Genomic DNA, 25767 nt, shown 5'->3' with positions numbered 1-25767 from the left:
TGTAATACAGGTGCCACGAAAAATCTGTGTAAAAATAGAATATACTAAACAGAACTATATAAACCTAACAGCATGTATTTTTGCTAGGATGCTATAGATAAGGTATGAACTCAGTTTATGTCTGATAATGCAAAATCAGCTTCTGAAACAAACAGTTAGACAAAAAGCATTGCAAAGCAGTTTCTTCATTATCTTTTCTAGATAATGATATATAAAGGATTTTTCACATACCATTTGATAAGGTCTCCTATCTTTTTTCTTGAGAGGATGAAGACTCCACATTAGCAACACTTGCAAGCAGTTCTCTATGCTTATTTCCTGTATAATTCTGGTTTTGCAATATATTCAGAGAAAAATGCGAATGTGATGTTAGCCTTTTAACTGAAAGGCCTATAAGCATTTTTGCAGGCAAAACAAACAGCATGTCCATCCTATGGTGAATAACTTTGCATGAAAAGCATAGTTTTGCTTTGTTGATGAAATCAATATAAGAGAAATTACAAAGGGCTTCTGTGGGCGAAAAATAAACGTAAGGAATCAGTTGATGAGACAAAAAAAAAAAAACAACTCATTTTTTACAGAGTTTTTTTGACACTTGCTAATTATTAAATTTTTTTTTTTTAAACTTGCTAACCTGAATGAAGGCAAGGAGGAAATTGTAGCTAGAACTGCAGTCACAGAATGAAATGTTTTCCTGCCACGTTTGGTAGATAAGCAAATACACAAGGTTCTGCAGCACGCTGTATTCATTACTTGGTTACAAAGGAAGTTTGCTGATAATGCATGTAATTTCATCCGTGCATTCTCAGTGGCTCTGTTTGCTACGATCAAGCTGTTTTTTCCTAAGGCTTGAACCAAGTGTGACAGCCTGACTGCAGTCATTCTGCAGCAGCAAGCTTTGGTGAGAGTTCTAAAGGAAAAAAGCAGTGACTTTTAAAGATCTAAAATTTCTTCTCTTTCTGGTAATAGGACATAATATTTATCAATAAAGGGATAATAATAGTGTCATAATCTTTCTGAAATATTTTATATCATATGTTTTAATGCACCATAATTCTTAAGATTGGAACTGAAGAAGGTTAGGAGAGGAACTGACAGGAAGAGTTTTCATTTTTGATTTTTTTTTTGAACTCATTTACAGATGTGCTAAACAAAAGAAAGCTGACCACACAACATCTTTTTCTTCAAAAAAATAAGTTACTATTTTTCTTCTACATATTTTGAGTTGCTAGCACTGTAACTGGTTACATGACCACATGGGTACTTGTATTACACAAGCCCTCTATTTAAAAATACAGTTCTTTTCACAGTGGCTTTAGACCTATTTGTTAGCTCTTCCTTAAAAGCTTCTATGATGGATTTGCAGAGGTATTTCTGTGTGCATATATAAACGTATTTTGAAATTAATTCCCAGTACTTTATGTCAGAAAACAAGTTAATGCAATTCAGTAGTGTGTGAGCTGCCTTCACCCTGCGCTTGTTAGAATGTCAGCCATGAACCTTTGATTGTGCTTGATTGAATGTAGCAGGGTCTGGCCAAATTAGAATAACAACCTTAAACCATTATTGTTTAGTATTTGCTGATGATACAATCACTGGGTCGCATATACACTCTATGAAATTTCCATCAGGCTTTTAAAATACTTTTTCTACAATCAGCACATTGGGTGCTTTAAAGGTCAAGTAAGAAGACAGGGCTTTTTGCATAATTATAAATGTGGAAATGCATACAGCAACAATCGAGCACTTTTGCTGGGTAAGCTACCGGTAATTGTGCCTCGGTCCAACCCAGCAGTAATAGTTCACAGATTTCTGATTTGTACTTACATAAATGCAATGATTAAATATGGGTCTATTAATTATAAACTGAAGATGAGTTCTATCTAAACAGTGTTAAATCCATTGCCCAATGCATTTCGGGTTGGAAGGACAGAAAGGTCAGATAATCATTTGATAACTGCTGGGAAAAAGGTACCTAAGCATGACAATAGCTTTATGAAATCCAAATTCTTTTACATAATGTCCTTACTTGCTGACATTTGTCAGTGAAGATTAAACGGCATGTTTGGGATTATCATAAAATGGTAAAAAGGTAATAAAACAAATGGGGGAAGAGGAGGAGGGAAAAGGGGATGTCCAGAGAAAGTGGCGTAAAGCTCTTTTAATCTGGGTTTCCTTATAAGAAAGGTAAACCTCTTGTTCTAGAAACAAGACTGAAACTTCTACCTGCCTAGCAATTTCACTTTGAATGTGATCAAGAGTAAACAATTCACTAATTACCCTTGAAATATTTAGGATGTGATGTTAGCATTCAGTCTATTAAACAAAAACCACAGTAGGTCTGCAAACAACTGTGTCAAATATGAGTTGTGAACTGCAAGAACGAAAGAGAAGTTTTATTATCATATAGGCTAAAAAAAAAACACACAAGTTCCCTGATCTTGTTGAAGACAACTGATTAATTAAAGCTCAGAAACATATTTCAGTTTCACTGTGCTTAATAATTACTTTATAGATTTGTTAGCTTAAAAAAAAAAAAAAGAATCAGAGCAACCTCCACTGTTTCCCTCTGTTTTCACCCAGCATCAAGTAGATCCTTCCAGCAGCCAGGCTTTGACCCACGGCTCTGCTCCAGCCACTGGTGCTGAGCCCTGCACTTGCCCCGCTCATGCCAGTCCCCTGCAGAGGCTTGTTTGTGGGCACACAGCGCTCCTGCCCCCCAGGACATCAAGGTGCTCAAGCAAGTCCAGAGAAGGGCTACGAAGCTGGTGAGGGGTCTGGAGAACAGGTCTTACGAGGAGCGGCTGAGGGAGCTGGGATTGTTCAGCCTGGAGAAGAGGAGGCTCAGGGGCGACCTTATTGCACTCTATAGGTACATTAAAGGAGGCTGTAGAGAGGTGGGGGTTGGTCTATTCTCCCACGTGCCTGGTGACAGGACAAGGAGGAATGGGCTAAAGTTGTACCAGGGGAGGTTTAGGTTGGATGTTAGGAAGATCTTCCTTACCGAAGGGGTTGTTAGGCATTGGAATGGGCTGCCCAGGGAAGTGGTTAAGTCACCATCCCTGGAGGTCCTCAGAAGACATTTAGATGTAGAGCTTAGTGATATGGTTTAGTGGAGGACTTGTTGGTGTTGGGTCAGAAATTGGACTGGGTGATCTTGGAGGTCTCTTCCAACCTAGATGATTCTGTGATTCTGTGGAAGACCCCGCTCGCTCCAGAGCTGATGCTGAGCCCCCACTGACCCTGGCAGCTGACAACACATGGCCAGTGGTGCCGTACCCCTGGTCTGACTCCAGTGACTGGCACCGACTGTCACTCACAATGGTGTCCCCAGGCTTAAAGTCTGTAGGACCTCCCCTCCCCAGATCCAGAGAGCTCCAGCTGTGGACCCCCACTCACTCCAGCCTCAGGCACCACAGGTCCCCACACCGCCAGCCTGACTCCTGTAGCTGGCACCAGTTTCACTCACGCACCCGCAGGTCTCGCCAGCAGCTGGCACTTAGCCCTTGCAGCACACACACAGAGTGAGGAAATGCTGAGGTGGTTAAGATTTAATGGGAATGCGTAAGGAGAAAGGACAGAGTGCAGTGATCGGCCAGACAAGCGCAGTGACTGCCCCATTTTACATGCAACCGGCCCCTTTTATACTCTTTTTCTGCATTTTTCCCTCTTTGTTCCTCCTTTTTGCCCTTTCCCCTGCGGTCCCCTCATGGGTTAGCAGAGCTCTCTGACTCCTGCACCTCTCCCAGTCTGCCCGCCCCTGTTCAGTTTCATCAGCTGCAAACTCCAGGCTGATCTTCCTGAAGCGGCAGCTGCAGCTTCTTCTTAGCCCACCAATTAGCCTGACAGGGAGGTTTGTTCCTTGTCATTGTCTCCATGTTTGCTTTGTTAGCTCTGTGTCTTGGTACACTTTGTTTCTGTCTTCCCCCTTTTTGCCTTAGTTTCCCAGCTGACAAGGTCCCTGAGCAGATAACCTTGAACATCCCTACACTCTCACTGTCCTCATCAATTAGTGTGGGGGGCCAGGCTTGGTTCCCATCACTCATTCCTCATTTTTTTGGTTAGGTTTGTGTCCCTGGCCCTTTCTTATCCCTTTTGGTAGGTACTGAAGGAGGTCCTTGACCAGACAACCATAAAGGAGTCACCGCTCTCCATCCACATACCATTTACACTCACGTTACCCTGTGTAAATTTATTTAGATAGGCAACATCAGTTACTCTCAGAGTCATTGCATTTTCACTCTGCAGTAGGATGCATCGTTTTAGACTCCTCACATCTGTTGGTCCTGATCGTTCCCAACTGAGACACCAGGGTAACACGCTCTTTAACGTTGCAGATGAACTAATGAGTCAACAACATATTTTTTCTTGTTCTCTCTGACAGCACTTACATTTTCTTGAGTTGATTTCTTAGTCTGGTCTTGCAGAGTGAGATAATAAGTAAGGACAATGAAATGAATGACAAGGCAAATGTAAATGAATGTAAAGGTCTCTAAGAATACAGGGGGGAAAAATCTTTGGATTACATTCTAAGTAATGAATAAATATGGTACCTCCTTATTCTTTTCACAAAAGTTACACTTACTAAAAAGAAAGGTCCACAACATGAGGTGCTGACACATAGTCATCCATATTTTTATCAAGTTATTCCAGTTCCTATAAATGTTGCCACCCCTCTAGTATCACCCGTGAAACTGAAGAAGTTCACTGGTTAGGGTAGTTCAGGAATCATTCCTATTTTGAATGTTGCCAACGTATTCTGCAAGAAGCACTTTTATAGGCATGATCTAGGGCCTGTCAGTTGGCATCAGGTCCAGAGAACAGTCTTCAGATGATTTTATTTACTCCTATATATTTAGCTGGAGAAGAAAAAAATATATGCTGGTCTTTGGCCACTTCTGTCTTTGCAATTTGGAGAGCTCTAAGTTTCTTGCTGCTTAATTGTAACAACCTTAAATGCTATTTACACTAATTAAATATGCATTTCGTTCAAGTTGATGCAGGCAGATGCAAAAAAAGTGAACAGCTTGGCCCAAATGAGAGTACTGTACCCAAACATTGAGACAGTGGCAAGCTTAGAGTTGGATTTAGACTTGCAACACTGACATTTTATTTCAAGTGAAACAGAAAGACCGCACTGCATAGGATGACACTTACACGGTGGGAATTCATACTGACATGATCTCTGAGAGTCAGGATCATTTCTGGTCTCTATACCCTGTCTGTGTTCTCCTCAGCACCACTTCCACGACTGTGGCATGGGGCCATGGCAGCTGCAGAACCCTGAATCCACCGTTATTATCAATGTGTCGTTTGATGTTCCTCAGACAATAATATAGAACAAAGTTTTAGGTATGTTGCATGTTATTAGAGTCTACTGTTTTTATGTTTCTGTCCCTACAACAAGTTTTTTCAGAAGATAAAGCAGAAAACTTTCATTCTTACAAGTGAGACTAAAGAACTCCTTTGAGATCCCAAGTAAAAGAGAGCAGCAATGACAAATTATTTTTGCATTACCTAGTGAACAAGAATAGACCACTACATGACAGAGATATGTTTCTCTGATGATCCCGAATTTTAACCTCTGAATGTCTCCTTTGATGGCAGAGTTCTGAAAAGATGTATTATGTGATTTGTACCCAAGATGTGGCATGACTAACTAAACTCTTATCTTATAAAAAGGCTGTAAAACAACAGTTTGTATTAAGCTAATAGGCCGTATTGTTATTACCTGTTATTATGACCATTTTAGTATAATTAAATCCACTGCATTCAATTACATTGTTAGAAAAAGGCAGTTGCTTATCTTCTGTTGATTCTCATGAAGATTATGAAAAATAATCATTCTTTGTGGAATATAAAAACCATGCACAACATATTGAGCTTTGATTTCCTGATAGCTTTTCATTCCAGATGATATTTTTTACATAACATTGATGCAAAAGTAAACATTATTTAGCTGTAAACAAATGTACTTTTGCAATACTAAAAAGATAAAAACTCCTGATGTCTAAACTTTAACTCAGCTATGCAAAAGCTGTCATTACAATTAATATGTGTTCAGTATTTTTAACAAATTAAGAATTTGGGACCTTAAAGAAGAGAAATAGTTCTCCATATTTCCACTGAGGTCTCAAAAAGGTATTTGGATCTCTGTTACATTTAATCTTCCATTTACCCAAAATAAAATACCTACGTACATACATACATTCATGCATACATAGAGATAATCTCTGCATTTAGTACTATAAAAGACTGACAGTGAGAAACTGTCAATCTCATTAATAACAGAAAAAAAAAAGGAAAGCACTTTTAATAAAGCATTTGGAATAAAATATTTTCCCATAATTCTTCATTTTTTTGTATGCTAGATTTTCTGCCATTGCATCAGTTTTATTTTCAATGTTTTGATTTCTTAGAAGATTTGATCAGTGCAAATCTTCTGAGATGCATATGCAAGGAGAAAGTCTACTTCCAGTATTCTCAGTTTCTGGAAACTAACTGCAAAGTTAGTTTCCAAATATTAATTCCAGTTTTCTCTGTAATCATTTCTGTATTTTACCGTTCTTTCTTTCTCTGTGAAATCTTTGTTTTTGTTGAATGAATAAAGTACTTGTTGCAGAGACTTCAGAATGGTACAGGGTATTCTGACACGTCCAGCAATGCAGAGCTAAGACCTTTACTACATAATGCTCTAAATGAGTATGCTCATGCTACATTAGCAGCATAACAGCATGGTATTTTTTTTTTCTGACAGAAAGCTTGTTTCTGAAAAGTAAACTGCTCATTATAAGAAGATGAGATTTAAGCTAACATTTTGGAGAAATGCTAAAAGTAAAGGGAGGACTGGGAATATGTATAGTAGTTACAGAGCCTGGGTCATCTCCCTGGCACTTCCAATACATCTGTAGGTGTGGTTTGACTGCCAGCTGAGGCAAAAAGGAAAGTTCCAGCTTTTACTCCATAGGCATTCACACGTTCCCTCTCTTTGCACAGCAATTTGCATTAAGCAAATCACTCAGCTGAAAACAAAAACAGTACATATTTTTACCTAGATCACATCTCTGTATGAGCTCTGGTCACTGGATAAGGTGGGTAAGAAGAAGGAAGACAGAAAGAAAAAAGCAGCTTAAACATGAAAAAAATTAAAAAATAAAAATAAAATAGAGTCTCCCTGAGGCCAAAAGTCTCCCTGTAATGGGACTTGTCCATCTTCCATTAAAGTGACCTCCAAAAAGACATAAAAGGAACCCACTATTTAAAGGTAGGTTTTGTTTAGAGCACAAAATAACCAGAGTGTAAAAAGGTAACTTTTTAAATAATGAAAATGTAGAACTAAGTGTGATAGATCAAATAAGGGGTAAACATATTCTCTAACTTGAAGAAATTTCATACTATATATTGTTGGTTCTGAACAAAACTTTCCTTCCATGATTTTACAATGGTCAACTTAGTGTTCGCTTCCTACAGCAGGCAGACTCCTTTTTTTTTTTTTCTGCATTCTCCCCGTCCACACTGCTGCTGCAGACTTTGCAAGCTCCATCCTGTCCTTCAGGGAAACGAAGCTTATTTGCTTTCAGAAGAAGAGCAATCTCCCTCCCTCCAGATGGCTCTGACTGAAAGTGCATCATGCAGGATAAAGTAGAAAGCCAGCTTCCTTCCTACCAAGTAGGAGTTGCAGTGCACAGTATTCACATGGCATTCTCTGAATAAACAAGACAGCTATACTGCTTGTCCTGCTCTCTGTGTGTGCCTCTATCTTCTGTGAAAAAGAATGCCTTGCATTATCTTTTAAATACTCCTGCTGCCTCAGTACAAGGATTTTTATAAAACTCATGCCTTCGGGCTTCTGGATGCAATGTGCAGTGCCTAACAGCATTTTTCTCCCATTACTGAACTGGCTAATTAATTTTGTTTCTCCATACTCTGTGACACTTCTCAAATAGCAGAGCTTGAGTTTTGTGGGGAAAGCATACCTAGCAAGTAAAAAGTTTTTTTTGAGATAAGTGTGAATTACACTTCTTAGATATCTGCCACTGTTTGTTCATGTAGTCAAGGTGACATACCTAAGAGACATAGGGCTAGAAGGCTATGAAAGGAAACTTTACCCAACCTTCTTGTTTCAGCCTTTCACTGAAGTACTGGTCAGGGTTTGCCAGCCAGAATCATTTGGATACACACACATTCCTCACAATACTGTGGTTTTACGCAGAGGTGACCATAGCAGAATGTACCTTAGGAAGATGTTGAAGAAATACAGGTTTGATTCAAATTAAGTTTGTGGCTTTCTGAACAAAATTCTGATCAAAATTCTGAAATAGAGGAGGTGAAGTTAATGGCTCCTTGGTGGTCAAATGGGTGGTTGCTTCTTGCCTGAAGCTCCAAACCCAAGAAATTTTATCTTCGGTAAAAATGGTAGCCTACGGTATCTTAATCTGTAGTATTCAAGTGATGTAAGCATTATCCATGGAGGGGAAAAGAAATTCTAGTAAATATCTTTAAATGCTACACTATTTTTTCCCTTTGTGATGTCTGTTGTATTTGCTCTTATTAAATATGCATATATTGTGTAAACATGAGAACTTAAAAACACTATTGTGAACTTAAAAACACTATTTTTTAGGAAGTCAATGGGCAGAGCACATTTAAAGTATTTAAAATGCTATTAGATTGTGTGTATTGTGTACATGAGGTATGCTTTCTAAATAAATAAAACTATTCAAAAATAGGATACTATTGTGTTCTATTACTTTTAACAAGTAAAAGTTATTTCAAATGTATAAAAGATGTCAATCAATGTTGTAACTACTTCATTTTAAAATTAGCAATTTGGGCTATTCTGAACAGTCTGGGACAGTCTGGGAAATTAATAGTGTGAAGAATGGAGTTAAGAGTTTCTGTATAGATCACATGGGATATCACAGGATTTAAATGTGCTTAAACATAGAACCAGTTAAGGATATGTCCTCAGGAAAAGCCTTTGGCAAATACATAAAATGTTGAAAAAGTATTTCTAAAAGATAGGGAATTTCGTGCTCTGCAGCAGTGAGTAAGAGTTGTTTCTTTGCTTTTCTACTGAAAAGGGAGAAAGAAAGGAAACTGTAAGTAAGGAAAAATGATAGTTTCAGAATCTAGAAATAAAAATACAGTTTTGTTTTTCATTATAATGACACTTCAAAGAAGAGATGATGGCTTTGGTAAAGCAGTTCTACTAAAGTTTAAGATGTTCTCTTTTCAGAAAACAAAAACAGAAAAAAATGCTCAAAACACTAAAAATTAGTACTTTGAATATACCAAAGATTAATAGAAGTTAAATGCTTTGACACATTGTACAAGAAACTCAGTTCTGGTACACAAAAATAATCTTCAGCAACAGAAATTAATGCTTACTCTCAAAACAAATTGGGTAAGTATAATTTCATTTCACATTCCTTCAGCATCACATACCATCAGTGCATTCTCAGCATTCATCCTATGCATAGACCACTTTGTTTATCTAAGTTTATTATACTTTAATTGTTCTGATGATTTTTAGTGAGATGCTGTATTTGTATTTACATTGTTATTCATCTCCAGCATCTAAAAAGTCATTATTTCCATAGTGCTCTAAGTTATTAGAAAGGGAGGATTAGGTTCTTGGCCAAAAAACCGTATAACCTGAAAAACCTTTTTGACTGAACATTTATTCTTAAGAAGTACCATTATTTATTTTGAACACTTGACCTCCAAATAGAAAGATACTTTAAGCTACATTTAAAATATCAAGTATTTATGAGATAAAGTAAGGAATACCATTAGTCACAGGAGGGAATGTTGTTCACTCAACTCCCTTTCTACTTATCTGTGAAATGATTAAAATCAAATTAATTCTCTAAATACACTGCATGGGGTTGCAGAATGAACTGGGAAATATATAAACAGTCATTCTGACTATGAAGATTTCAAAACTTTTCCTCTGTTCAGTCGTTTTGATTCATATTTGTTTTTAATCTCACAGTTCATAAATCGGAATCTCCTTTGATTTTCTTGGTTCAATCCAGCATTGCCATTTCTGTGGCACGGTCATGCTCTGTCAGTGGGCCATAACAGTGTCACCATGGAACAGAAATCCTCAGCACTTAGAATTTAAAGGCTCCCACTTTTTGAACTACTCATGCCAATAGCTACTCTTTATTGCTGCAAAGCCAGGTTCTTTTTTCTTTTAGATGTGTACCAGAACACCCTTTCTGGGGGATACTCTTCACTTCTTGCCTTTCATCTCTGTGATAGTCACCAGACATATTTGAGGTTATATTTCCTAAAATGTCTTAAATTTCCTAAAGTGTCTTGCAGCTGATGCAAGTCCATTGATAGCTTCCTTCTGAGAGGCCCAGAAAATGAAAAGAGCATGAAGCTATCTTACACCAAGAATACACTTCTTATAGCATGAGCACACTTCTAATTAACCAGCAGCCATTGCTGTTAGTAACTGGTGGCTTACACTGGCTTTTGAGGAGATGGCCAATTTGGGATGTTTCCATCAAGTAGAGTACATTGCATTTACACAGTACTCAGAACAGCACGGGGATGACCTCTTCACCTATATGCTCTTATGTTCCAGATCAAGACCAATGTTCAGCACCTTTGTGATAAAATACAAATAAGAATTTACCATTAAAAAAAAAAACAACAACAACACAGAAGTATCCACAGCTCAACACAATAAGAAACAGGCTTCTCTATCACTGTCTGCGTTTTTTTTTTCTAACAGTTTTATCTGTTATCTGCTTATCTTACCTGCCTGAAAGCCCTAGGGAAGATACGGGCTTTGTAGCATATTCTGAAGGGTAATATATACAACGTATTTGGCACCATATGGATTATTTCGGGCCTTCATGAAAAGCTATCAACAAACAAGCAAAGTGCAAGCTCCAGAGTGAGCATATGTTGCATTATGCCATGATTAGAAAGATCCTTTTCTGACTAGAAGAATCAGAAAACATCCACATCTCAAAACCAAGGCAATCAATCACCAGAAGCCCTGTAGTTAACTAGTGAAAACCTCAAATTACAAACATTATGAGTTAAAGGAGAACAATGCACTCTGTGCAGATGATTTCTAGGCTGATGCAGCTTCTACGCCAGTTTTCTAAACCTACTGGTCAGGGTCAAATAAACAAAAAGGACGAACTGGATAGACTCATTTTAAAGAAAGAAGCTGTATCAGTGACATCTACTGCATAATCAATTTATAAACTGCTAGATTTGCTAAAGTGACTGCCAACTGTGATCTAAGTAAAAACGATTTAATTTAATGAACGAAATGAAGATACTATTATTATCAGTACTGAAATGATTGCTATTCAAATGGAGCATAGTAGACCAAGAAAAGGACAAATTTCTAATATTGCAGATGCAGTGCGGCCTGTTTCTGCAATGCATGTTACTTTATCAACTTGTTTTGATGCCAAAGATTGAAGAAGATAAATATTAAGCAGTTAATGAAGGAGGTCTTATAATGGGTGGAATAAGAAGTTTGTGGTAGAAAATCCCCCATATTGCCAGTGAGGTAACTGCATATTCTCAACTGGAACAAATACAAACTTCCAAGTGCTTCAATCTTTTTAACATTTTCTTTCCTCCACAGTGCCCTGCAAAAATCTAATCCCTGTGAGGTTTTGTCCATATCCAGATTTTCACTGTTGCATTTTCACATTCCTAAGAACACAAAACCCAAACAATCAGATAAGCAAGTAAAAAAAAAAAAAAACAAAACCAAAAAAAAAAAACACACACAATGATTTTCATTAAAAACTAGACTTACTAAACAACTGCACTAGCTTACATACGAATCAGGGCTCTTGGGCACTGTTCTCAGGCAAACCTTGGCAACATGCTTGATTTAAACGACCAACACCGTATATAAAGACTTATCTGGGACAAAAAAGTGATATCCTATCCAAAATTATCAAGATATCCAAGATCTGTGATGAAAATCTAGTCCCCTTACTGTATCTAATTTTATTCAATTGTCACAGCTGTAGCCACAATATTCCATCATCATGAAAAATTTATTTCAACAATGCTTCTATTTTACTTTCAGTATGAATATTCTGGTGAACTGTGAAAACTGGATACAGTGTAGTGTCTGACAGTAATCTGCATGTTTATTTGCAAACATTAGAAGGTGTGACATTTATTTTATTCACACCAGCAATGACTTCTGAGGAATAAAGTAAGCAGTAAAATACTCTCCTGTAAGCAGAAAAGGAAGATATTATCATTAATTTTCACTGTATTTCATCTTGTACTACACAGTAGTGCTTTTGATTCTATTTCTTTTATTTAATATGATACTATAGAGGCAGTATATTCTTTGCAAGTTTACCTTCAGTAACTGAAATGCATTGCTTTTAGTGAATTTGGCAAAAATCTTTCCATCATAGGGCCACCTCAAAGGGGCTCCAAAGAATTTGGAATACTTTAATGAGAATGATCAGTTTCTTTCAACAACTAGTACAAGAACCATATATTTTTTAAATTATTATTATTACTCATGATATTTAGTCATAATTCTCAACATCTGCAGAACAAAGAAGATCCCACATTGTGCATATACATTGTGTTACAGTAATCAGTGACTCCTACATTCCCATCCTGGCTTTGCCAACTTCCCACGTAGCGTTATTCAGAACTTAACTTTCTTATCTCACTGAAAGTCAATTTTGTGATGACTAAATAATGTTTGCAAAGCTCTAGGCAGCTGTTGAATAAGCTACTGCAATTTTCCACCAAAGTTATTTTAAGTTTTACTATAGTTTATTATACCACAGTTGATCAAATTAAATGTTAAAGTAATAAATAACACACGTTCCAAGAATGACCACATCAAATCTAATTGTCAACAACACATTTTTGTTAGTAGAAACAAGCAGTGGATATTATACTTATCAGTTCAAAATATGCATTTGCTTAACTCGAGCACATGTGAAGACACGCTAGATTAAAACAAGATGAAGCAACTTCTAACCAAATCCTTCTGACATCGGTAACATTAAGTTTTCAAACCCTAAAACAATTTCCAAAACCATTTCCAGTCCATTAGAGGGGATCGAGTGATTAACAACTACTCAGCACACATGTTCTGAATCCCATTAATGTTATGCATTCCCTCTTTTTCAAAATGACAGATCAGTTCAGCTCATCTTACCTGAGCTGTCTTTTAATATTCACCATTCACTGCTTCCTTCTTAGGCTCAAAAGAAACACTGGAAATAAAAATGGGACTGTTTTTCTCTCCGGCTATTGACATAGACTGGTTTGAAGATTCAAGTTCTTTTCTGCTCAGTGGAGTTTGTATTGGCTTTACGTGGCAAGATTTTGGTAGTGGGGGGCTGCAGTGGTGGCTTCTGTGAGAAGAATCTAGAAGCTGCCCCATGTCAGATAAGGGCCAGTTTCAGCAGGCTCCAAAGGGACCTGCTGCTGGCCAGAGCCGAGCCAATAAGCGATGTTGTTTGCGACTCTGGGAAAGCAGATTTAAGAAAGGGGAAAAAACCTGCTGGGCAACAGCAGCTGGGAGGGAGGAGTGAGAACCAGCCCTGCAGCCCCCAGGGTCAGTGCATCAGGAGGGCAGGAGGTGCTCCAGGCACGCAGCAGCAGTTCCCCTGCGGCCTGTGGAGAGGCCCCTGGTGGAGCAGGCTGTCCCCCTGCAGCCCATGGGTCCCACACGGAGCAGATCTCCACGCTGCAGCCCGTGGAGGAGCCCCCGGTGGAGCAGGTGGATGTGGCCTGGAGGAGGCTGCGGCCCATGGAGAGCCCCCGCAGGAGCAGGCCCCGGGCCGGAGCTGCAGCCCGTGGAGAGGAGCCCACGCAGGAGCAGGGGGTCTGGGGGGAGCTGCCGCCCATGGGGGACCCGTGCTGGAGCAGTTTGCTCCTGGGGGATGGACCCCGTGGTACGGAGCCGTGTGGGAGCAGTTCTTGAAGAGCTGCTGCCTGTGGGCAGCCCCCGCAGGCTCAGTTCGGGAAGGACGGCATCCCGTGGGACGGACCCCACGGGGAGCAGGGGCAGAGCGGGACTGTGAGGGAGCGGTGGGGACAAAGCGTTAGGGACTGACCGCAGCCCCCATTCCCCCTTTCCCCTGCGTTGCTTGGGAGGCAGAGGCGGAAGAGGGTGGGTGGGGGAAGGTGCTTTTAGTTTGTTTTCTTTGTTTCTCACTTTTCCAGCTTGTTAGTAATATGCAATAAATTTCTCTAATCTCCCTGTGCTGAGTCTGTTTTGCCCACGATGATAATTGTTGAGTGATCTCCCAGTCTTCACCTCAACCCTTGAGTCCGTTTCAGTGTATTTTCTCCCCCTTTCCGTTTGAAGATGAGGAGTGAGAGAGCAGTTGTGGTGGATATCAGCTGCCCAGCAAGGTAAAGCCACCACAGATTTGAACACAAAAAAAAATCCATAAAATAGGTGCGTTTACATCATGGTATTTAATGCAGCCCTGAGTTTCAAGAATTACCATATCAGTTTTTTCTATTAGTCACATTTCATTTTCAGGAACTGAGCTTTTTCCTGGACTAGGTTTGGGCCTACTGCACAGTACCTTCCCTTCCTGAATGCTCATGTTTGTTATGCTACATGATAGAGAGGAAAATAAATGTATTTCCATTAAGCACATTGCTAATGTGGTAAGCACTGTCCAACTGTACTATAGTTTGAAACACTCTGTCCAAGGATATGTCATATTCCAGACTGCCATAGCATGATTTCATTGTACATATTCAGGTATCACTTATAGCTAACGAGATATAATGCCATTAGAATTAACTAACTGTCCAACCTAGATGATCTTCGAGGTAATTATAAACACAGACAACAGTAAAGTGTAACACTTACCTAATTTGCACTTTATACCAGTGTCCATCATCCACTCTATCTGTAGTTGTGATGTTTTTGACTTCTGTTGCTTCATTACATAGAAACTGGTACTACAGAATGGGAAAAATGATTTTCTTACATTATTTCTAATAATTAAACAGCTACTGGCTTAGAAACTTAAAAAGAATGAATGGTTGCATAAAAACCTGAGGGATGTCATGCATATCAAGAAAAACTAATGTTTCATTAAAGATCTGGATCAGGAAATCTATCATAGCAGAAATATACAAGCACACATAAATGTTTCCTAGCCTGCATGAAAATGCTTTCATCATTGTGTATTTTGCAATCAGATTGTATTATTATTATAGACCTGATCTGCAAAGAAGTTGACCATCTGCAACCCAGATGAAATTAACATTGGCCATGGGTGAATTTTACTTACCATTTTATGGCCTCCTTACACTTCCAAACACGTAATGTAGCATGCAAGCCTGAGCATTTAGGAACACCATTTAATTTCCTATACTAATGTGAACAAGCACTTGATTTCATGGTTTGTCTACTTGTAATTGTAGCTTGATTGTGAGCTTAGAACCATTTGTTCATTGGGCTTTAAATTTACATTTAATTGACCAGTTTTGTGAATGATTAAGTGAATTCAATTAGTTTTAACATGGCACACTGGGATCTCTGAATAGATTTTTGTCAGTTAAAGTACTTTCATAGTTTATGGTGCTTATGATATGTTAGAAAAATATTTTTCTGCATCATTACTTTACCATGAATACAAGTAAGATGGACTTAAAGCCATCAACATTTTCTAAACCTTGGATAATGTCCTGCCCCAACTAATCTCACTTGTTCTGGATGAAGATAGTCACAATATAATAAAACACAGTAAAATCACGATACAACAAAATAAAAAGTTATTTTGATTCTTTTCCTTATTATCTGCAATTTACACACCTTGTTTAGAATGACCATGTTCTTTACGACATGAAGCAAATACGCTGTTCTTAACAGTCATTTCACTATCCTTGTAAAAGAATATGATTACAGCCCAACTTTTGGAAATTTGTAATAAAAAAAAAAAAAAGAAGATCCATTATGAGAAAAGTAACTTCTCTTAATATCTTCTTATACCTCTTCACAAATGCAAGTTCTATTTCTTTCTCAGAAAAGAGACAGTAATTTGCCAAAGGTAAAGATGTACTGGAACATACACTTCACTCCTTAATGTCTATAAACAAATTTATTTCTATTTATTTGCCCACAAAAGCCAGGCAAATCCTGTGGAACTATGACTTAACATGACAGATCAAGTAAAAAGTTTCTACTCAGACCCAAACGGTGAGGAAGTTAGTCTCTCTTCCCTTACACAGTAAATTTTCGTATGCAAAGTTCACTCAGTTCCACAGCCTCTTCCCTTAAAAAAATTATAATGAACTTGCACATGAGGAGGTTCAGTAAGCTTAGGCTTTGTATGTAAGATAATGAGAAAAAATCTGTTCTTTATTTTTGTCTTTTAATGTGTACATTTTCTATGAGACATTGCAGTTATAATCACTATTCAGGTGTACTCAAGCACCACCTCTTGTAAGACATATTAATCTTGTCAGACATGATTTTGTCCTACCACATGAAAAGTCTGACAATTATTTTCCTTAAAACACTAAAGAATCTCAAGAAATTCTATAGCACATATGATCTTCTACAGTAGGAAACAGAATGAAATATATATATTGAAATATATATATTAAAACATGTATATTAAAATTTTGTTATAAATCCCGAATTTTACTTCCATCTCCTTCAGCAGAATATTTTGATGCCTTACCTGTAAAGTGCCATGTCTGATGAAAAGCTGAATTAAAAACTGTCCTATTGTTTCTGGGCTCTGATCAATATACAGGAGGAGTCCATGAGGATCATGGGTCTTAAATTCCAAGTGGATGAAGTTTAGTATGTTGAAATGCAAGCCTTGAAATTCCAGGTAAGAATCACCGTAATAGCGAGCATAACTAAAATCTGTAAATGGAATTTTGAGATATAATAAAAGGCTACAAAGACATTTTTCCTCTTTACTCACTGCATTCTTATTCTGCTAATGGTAGCGAAGATAAAGGCTACTCTTTTACATCTGTCAAGCAGATAGATATGAATCTGAAAAACTATTACTTTTCTTCTTTCAAAGACTAATGCTGACAATTTTTAAAACTGGACATAAAGTTTTATATTAACCAGGCAACTAGGATCAGTGCCTGAAAGGAAAGGCTCTGAAGCTGATGGCACTCGGAACATATCTGGCAGCACAGAAGTATCTTTTCAACGGAATCTTTGGTTCCTGCATAAGCCAAGAGAAGTTATTCACAGTTTTTGATGCAAAAAAGGAGTTTGAAAGCCTTTGCAGAAACCACATGGTATTTTATTTCTTTCTTTCTCTTCCTCTTCCTTCCTTCCTATTTATTTTTTTCCCCTTTCCCTTCCCCTTTCACAGTTTGTGTTTTCACAAGAACAGGGTGTTCAACATGCACATATGCACCTGTACAAATGTGCATAAACACACACATACATGCACTTAGCTTTTTTACTTGCCAATATTTACAGTGAACCTCAGATCACTACATTTATCTGCTCGTAAGGAATTAAAAAATGCATCCTCTTCCACACGTGACACAAAAGAAGTTTAGTTGTTTAGTAGTTTTGTTTTAATACAACCATAATATTTTGATTTTGCACAAGCAGAAATATGCTATAGTCTCACTTGAAGAATCACACAACATCCAATTACTTGCTTGATCAACTTTATGAGACTGTTACAAATTTAAAGGTATATTAACAATTCACCAATTTTGTTAAAAGTCAGTGCAACAATATGAACCTAGATACAATGCATAGCACATAATAAGTGAATGATTCTATTTTACTTGGCTCACATTTCACTGAATATTCTATAGAGCGATTCTGAGTATCTTTAAAGGTAACAAATCCCATTTCTGTTTTCCAAAACAGGCAAAATTTCAATCTGCTTGGATACTGAGTCCAACAGCAAATACGTTACTACATATGTTTAAATTCTGAACATCAATGATACTAGAATAAATTACAAACTACCAATATTGCCCTCTTGTATATCACTGTAAATATATGTTTTTTTCTTTTCATGACTTTTCAGAAAGCTATTTACAAATTTGAGTTCAGAGACACTGAACCAAGTAGTCAAATCTGTAGTCAAATCCCGACCAAAGCTCTTAAAGAAAATTGCAGAAAGATGTGAAAAAGAAACAGCAACAAACCAGTGATATATGCACACATACAATATACAATAAAAGAAACAAAAAATGTCAAGCAACGCCAGTCAATGACCATGATGAAAAAAGATGACTTCATAATCTTAAATGTATATGATCTTTAAATTTCTGTTTTGAAATATCAGCCTGTATCTGTAAATTTCAGAAAACTCAATTAAAAAAAAAAAAAAAGAAAAAAGAAACTGCACAGAAAACACCCTCCATTTTATAGACAGAACAAATCCTCTAAAAAGCGCAGACACAGCTTTAGAGGATTACCTTCAGTCCCCACCCATTATTTATGTGCCTTCCTGAGTTGCAAATCTTCCCCTCGTTCCATTTGCCCTAAATGCCCCTGCACATGGTTTTGCTCCTCCCATGGAACCCTTCATTTATCCGCACATTTCTGAGATATTGATATCCAACCACGTCTTTTTCTTGACTCCACTTAGGAGACCAGCTTGGCTGAAGACCAGCAAAGTTGCACAGAGCATCTCTTTCCTGCAGTCCTCATTCCTTTTTTTTTTTTTTTTTTTTGGTGCAGTGTTCAGCAAAGCAGGTCAAAATTATGTCTCTTCTCTGATGTTCTGCTGATGCAAGGCATCTGATCACCTAGAAAGCTGTACAGGGAAGTAAAATCTGTATATTGTGGGCAGAATAAAAAAAGACAGGGAGAGAGCAAAGCCGTTTATTTACTCATGGTTCCTGAAGCTATATCACAGCTCTGGTAACTGAGGTCATAACTGGATTATCTACTAAATTCCAAGAAGGACTGAATAAACAGGAGCTAGTGGTGTGTACCTTTAGCTTTGTATGAATAATTATAATAGGTACACAGAGCACGCAGAAAAAAAAAAAAAAAAAAGCTTTATTCTCCCTGACATCCACATCCTTTTGTCTTCCTATGGCCACAAATGACACTGCCTTGTAAAGCAATACACTCCATTGTTCAGTGGATTTAGGGCCGGTTTGGCTTCTTACGGGAAATATATTTATGGTGCAAACCAGAAAGCTTTTTACAGGAAGCAGCTCAGTAGTTAAATTGTTGAAACAGTGCTCCATGTCCATAAATATGGAAGCAGTTAATGAGAGAAAGCACTGAAAACTATTTCGCAGGCTACAGGTTTTTTTTTGAAACCAATAAAAATGTGCTACTTGAATCACAAATGGCTTCATACCTTCACACAATAGCTATTAAAAAACCACCCCTGTGGTTTTACCTATAAGGATTGTTACATTATTTGTAACAATACACAATCTCTTTTCATAGAACATAAGCTTTGCTTATAATCCTCCCACTACACTTAAACGCAGCTTTTTCATTTGACCTCCAGAGCTGGCTTCCTAGATCGTTATTTGTCCTAAAGCAGAGTGCTCATCACCCAACCCTTTCAAAGAAAAAAAAAAAAAAAGAAAGAAATTGAAGCTGCATTTTATCTTTAACTCTGAATATCTAACATTTGCTCTCCTAAGAAACAGCAAAGCCCTTTGGCCTACAAAATCTTTTCGGTTGTAGCTTGTTCCCCTGTGTACGTACAACTCTCCACTTTTTTATGTTTACTTGAATTCACATTAAAATCAGAATGTTAAAAGGTTTCAGACCTAACCATAACAGTAAGCATCTACACAGTTCTGCAAGCCAGCTGACTGGCAATCTTCATTAATTCTTGCCAGTATCTTCGGGATTTCCTCACTTCCAGTGAGCTTTGGCAGCCGAAGCTTCAGAATAGAGAGCTTCGAATTTAACACCTGAGTTAAACAAGTGTAGATCCTGTTTTTTTAAAGGCAGGCAGAAATAATCAAAGATTTTAATATGCTCATTAGCCTATCCTATTGTATGGTGGGGCTTCAGTGTCTGGATATTTCTAATGTCTAATGCATACTCTGCAGCTTGCATGGGTTCAGTCACAGAAGGATTCCTGTTAACATCTTCCTTCTTTCTACTGCTTTTCTGTTTTGTTATGTTCCACCTTAGGATAAAACACTCTTATTCAAGCTATTGTTTTTCCCCTTTCATGGACACATCTTCTATATCATTTACTATTCTTTGAATTAGAAATACCTTATAACATTCAAAGAGAAGCACCTGTGGGAAGGACTCTCTCATGAAAAATATGAACAATTAATTTCCTACTTGGAAATGTTATTTATTTTTCATAAAGAATGAAAAGAAGGAAAGAAGCAAGCAAGATAAGCAGCAGAATTGCAACCCTGGACTCAGAAGAATGTATTTTAGTCTCGCTGGTGGTCTGGCAGAATCCCATCAGAAACTGCCCTTGAGGGCAAAGAGGCTCAGGAGAGCTGACTAATCCTCCTCAGAGCACAAGAAAGGAAACACACAGAGCTGGAAGCAGAGACAGGCTGCTTGGAAGGAATATGAGACCAGGAATACGGGGAGTCGGGAAAAACAAGGCTCAAGTTGAAACTAGCAAAGGATGTGAAGGGCAACAAGAAAGGCTTCTGTAAGTACATCGGTAGCAAAACGAAGGCTGTGTGGGCCCACTGTCAGTAGGACCTTGTGAAAAACAGTAGAAAAAAGGTTGAGGTACTCAGTTTGCCTTAGTTTTCACTGGTAAGGCTTGTTCCCCTGCCTCTCAGGTCCCTCCCAGCAGAGTTTGCAGAGTAAAGCAGTACCCACAGTTGAAGAATAAAGTTAGACCTGACGTAACCCACTTGGACATGGCCGGGTCTGTGGTATGCGATGGCATACATACACAGGTGTCAAAGGAGCTGTCTGATGTCACTGCAAGGTGGTTCTCTACTACCTTTGAGAGGTCACAGCAGTCAGCGGAGACTCCTGATGACTGGAAAAAGGCAGACATCACGCCTGTCTTGGAGAAGGACGATTCAGAGAACTATAGGCCAGTCAGCCTAACCACGCTACCCAGTGAGGTTATGGAGCAAATGTTTTTAAAAGCCATTTCCTAACATGTGAAAGACAAGAAGGCGTCCGGGAGCAGCCAGCATGGGTTTACCAAGGCCAAATCATGTCTGGTCAACCTCACTGCTTGCTGCGATGAGAGGAATAAATCCATTAAAGACATGTTTCCTGCCAAGGGACTGAAGCTGTACCAGTAAGCACTGTAAGAAACCGCCATTATACATGAAGTAGAAGTTGCAAGCTGTAGTGAGAATCAATATCCTGTAAACTGTGGCGAAATAAATTGATTTGCAGGATATTATAAATTGGCTTGCATATCGTGAAACTACTGACAACAAAAAGACTGCCAACACCGTAAAGTATGATGAATTTAACTCAAAACAACGCTGGTATAGGACAGATAACCACCTCAACCACTGACACTTCATATGAAGAAAAGAGCGGTACAAACACTGCAGAGAACTGCAGATGGTAAGTCAGGTAAAACATCATTATATTTCAATAGCCCTCCCCACCATTTCCTTCTCCTATGAGTATTCATACACAGCACTCTCTTAATTTACAAGAATACCTACAGAATGTTGAAGTTCAACAAATATTTTTTGTGAACATATTCTGGAGGAAATTAGTGGTGGTAATAATTCTGCAATGACCATGAAAGTAATTTTTTCATTTTTAAGTTTTAAATATGTCCTCAGCCCTATAATTAGAATGGCAGAAGAAAAACTCAGCCAAAATACTTTGCTATGAAACTCTATCTCTGGGTTTATTTCTTCACTTTCTGACAAACATTGAAAATACATGAAAAAAAAACATGTTTTATTGGTGTTAAATTATCCTGAAGCTGAAAATTTAAAAATGGAAGGGGGGGATATTTATAACCAGTCTCTCTTAGTGGTTAAAACCACTTAGCGGGACTTCCATTTCTAACTGAAATTTATGTCTTCAGTAAATTATTTTTTATTTTCTATTTTTATATTATACATTATTTTTTAATTATTCATTATACAATATGGTGTTCCTGCCCATGGCAAGAGGGTTGGAACTAGATGATCTTTAAAGGTCCCTTCCAACCTAAAGCATTCTATGATTTTATGATTATTATTCTGCACCCTGGCGAAGATTTTCAAACAATGACTCCGACTACTGTCAATTATAGTTAAATATTTTATCAAAACTACAGTGTACCCAAGCTTTGCACTTAATACTTTAAAATAATTTCAATTCATTACTTGTAAATAATTTCAAACATTAAACTGCTGTTAATCAGTTCCTTCATTCTCTCTTTTTACTCTGCAATTGTGCTTGCAGCTAGATCACATGTGATAATGGGAATTCAGTTTTTCTGGAAGCATACTACTTTCTCTATACTAACTGGTATGCATGGTTTTAATGATGTGGCTTGATGGCATTTCAACCACTGCTGAAGGTTTCCACACCCAAAAAAGATTCACAAAAGGGAAAAAAAAAAAGTGTCGTGGTGTTTATGATGAAGGTGAGAAGCCTTTGGGGAAGGCTTCAGGGTGATGTGACAGCAGCCTTTCAATACCTACAAGGAGGTCATGGAGGAGACAGAGTCAGGCTCTTTATAGACATGAATGGCAAGAGACACTGCTCTTAAATGGAAACAGCCAACTTACCACAGTAGAGACATGCTTGCTGTCATAACTGTAAAGAGTTCACGTTTCCCTACTTTTGTGAACTCTGACAGAATGTAAAAGCAGGGTGAATGGATAAAATTAGTGGTATGATGCCTTTCTTCTACCTCTTTTAGAGCCTCTTGTCTCAGGTAGGCTATGCAAGTAGCAGTGTTTTCAGTTTACTCTTCGTATGCTGAACATACATTAGCTTTCATTTCTTAACATTTCTATGTTTTATCTCCAAAAACTACATTTCTTTGAGGTTTTGTATTTAATGAGTCATGTTAATCACTCTCTTTTACATTCTAAGATGGGGTCAATCATTCCAGTGAGTCCTGGAGGACAGCCACAACAAAATCCATAACCTTTATTATTATAATTATTTTCCTTAAATACAATAACTTACTTTGTATTTGCAAAGAGTACTTTAAAGGTTTTAGTTTATTTTCAAATGAGTCTCATATTCTTCCAAATATTTTGTCTTTTCAGCTGAAATACCTTAAAGACAGAACAGAGCAATGATTTCCAAACAGTATTTCTGTTTCCAGATGCATTGCTATTTCACTGTGATATGCCTCACCTTCGGTTCCAGATAGCATACCCACAGTTACAGCGAACCTGTGTTTTATTCTGTCAGAGAAGTCCGTGCTGCGTGACTAGCAGAGAATTATAACTATGTTTTTCTCTCTAAGTTGAAATGCTCTCTAATGTGGCGTGCTAGACAACAATGAAATGTGGTTAACATGCAGAACTGTTGCCAGTGCAGCCCATAAGCAGCTTTCAAGCAAAGAAAAACAACAGTTATGAATAAGCCTTCTTTACTGTTCCTTTGTCATGATTACACAGAGCTACAGATATGAGTAGACTGCAAAATTCTTCTGAAAGGGAAACACGGCTCTTTTACAGCTCCTGTAATTTATATTGTCTATACTTCGAGCCTAAACATGCACAAACACATATGTGTAAGTCAGCTGCCTTAAACATATGGAAATTCAGATCCTAAAAAACATGAAGTTCCTTCCCTTTTCCTGCAATTATTGTATAGCTTTCCTTTTCTCACGCATGCATCATTCATACCCGTCCATATCTTGATCCTTAACTCCTTCAGGTTGAAAAGTCAGTCTGTGACTCACACCAAAACCCATACCTCTGTCAGCTCTTTCTAGTGAGATCTGCACTTACCCCTCCTGTACACCCCTTAAAAGGGAACAATTGGCTGCATTTGCTATTATTTTCAATTCTCCTCCATTCTGTTCAAGAGTTAAAAAGTACAGTTGGAAACAACAAAAAATCTATACATACAAGATTTTTTTACACGTTTTTAAAATGATTTTTTCTTTTATGTAATAAAAGAGAAATCTCAATGAGTATGGTTCATATGAAATACAACTATAAAATGCATAAAACATGCTTTTCCTAAATCCCTTGTGAAGGAGGAAAAAAAGTTTCCTTTAAGCAATTCTGAATTTTTAACATAAAAGAAAACACACTGAGCACCAGCAAATAGTTTTGTATTTGTTCCTTTCGGATGACTCACATGGACCCATAAAAGAAATTGTGAAGATCAGCTGCCTATGGACAGGAACGGATGGGACTGTATGGTATGTGCCAGTGAAAGGTTTGTGCTCCAACCATCTTTCAAAAGTATAACTTTAACGAGTCTCTTTCAAAATAAATAGAAATCAGATGTACTTTTTTTTCCATCAGTGTAACAGTTTGGAGAGCACCCGTGCCTTTATTATTGTTGAATTCAAAGAATTCCTGAATTACTTTGAAATTATTTCAGTATGATATTCATGAAAAACACTCAGTCTTAATGCCTACAGTGAACCTCCCAATTTCCATTGATTTCCATTCCAATTTTATTGATGTCTACATTCTGGCAGCCAAACTGAAAGCCATTTGCAGATGCCAGTCTCTACATTTTCGATTCAACTTTTTTCCAGAATCACCTAGAGCAGGTAAATTATGGCTATGAACTGCATTGCCAGAACAATTATAACTACACTGTGTTTCTGGAAATAGTAGTTTGCAATTTGTGCAGATAATGTATATGTTTATTTCAATACTTAAAACTCAATATTTATGCTCTTGCAAGGTGAGTCACCCTATGTTTATGCAAGGCAACCTACTTCTACTGCTGTTACTTGCCTTTGAGCAATGCTTTAATTGCCGTTTTTTCCTACTTACTGTCAGATGCCAAATTTCCTCTGCCTCTTTTGCACTCAAACATCTATCAGGGCCTAGTATAGTATCTTTTCCTGAGTTTAGAAAACCCTTGTTAGGGTTCTGTACTAAAGCATCTTTTGGTATATTCCACTGCTGTTTAAATTTGACCAACAGAAATGTTTTCTCTAAAATCAAGACTACTAAAGATTGCTATACAGAACATCAACTTGCCCAATGCACTCGAAAATCCTCACGGATTTCTTGTCTGTATTTACCACTGAGAGGGGCATATTAAATGCTTCTCCTGCTACTGTCACTGATAAATGAATTCCACCAACAATTCAAGCAGAAAATGCAAATGTACTACTATATAATAGCAAAAAAAATCCAATATTAAAAAAAAAAGAAGAAAAAAAATCATGATAAGATATATGTAACACAGTTTATCTAAATTCAAGGTTTACAAGAATGAGAGCATAATAAAAGCTGAGGCATTTATTCTGGTGGATTCTAATACTAAAAGCACTGAAAATGTCTACAGATGAAGATAAGCATGAAAATCCTGGATGTTTCAACCATCTGCTTTAATTTTGGACCCTGCTCACTCTCACTCATTCTTTGAAGAAGTATTTTTCTGTCTACAAATAAATGCACAACTTATTTTCTTTCAAAGAACAGTTTATACATGCAGCAAGAGCTGTGAATGCTTATATATATTGGAGTGAATTATCTGATAGTGTCTTATTTTTTTTTCTTAATTGTGAACATAAAACAGTTAATAAACTAGTTGATTACTGTGCATTTAAAAATAATCATTTCCTCACACGTGTTCACATATATATTGACTGCCAAGAGTTGAGAAGATGGTGAGTCCTGGCCACTCCCTGGACTCAGGGACAGGAGGGGCAGGTTCTTCTAATAGTGAGCCATTCAAAT

The 25767-nt window shown here is 37.6% G+C and overlaps 1 protein-coding gene across 1 annotated transcript in view; it reads right to left on the bottom strand.

Moving 5' to 3' along the window:
* Positions 1-25767, bottom strand: part of EYS (eyes shut homolog) — a 959435-nt gene that overhangs the window by 273243 nt on the left and 660425 nt on the right. The window contains exons 34-35 of the mRNA XM_080584128.1: positions 16689-16879; positions 14867-14958 (exon numbers count right to left, since the gene is read on the bottom strand). Of these exons, the coding sequence (XP_080440254.1) occupies positions 14867-14958; positions 16689-16879 (283 nt within the window). The remainder of the gene's footprint in view (positions 1-14866; positions 14959-16688; positions 16880-25767) is intronic.

Source organism: Anser brachyrhynchus (genome assembly GCF_964034855.1).
Source record: "Anser brachyrhynchus genome assembly, chromosome: 3".
In the NCBI taxonomy this organism is placed as follows: domain Eukaryota; kingdom Metazoa; phylum Chordata; class Aves; order Anseriformes; family Anatidae; genus Anser; species Anser brachyrhynchus.
The sequence above is the reverse complement of the archived record's forward strand: the minus strand, read 5'-3'. Positions and strand labels throughout refer to the sequence as shown.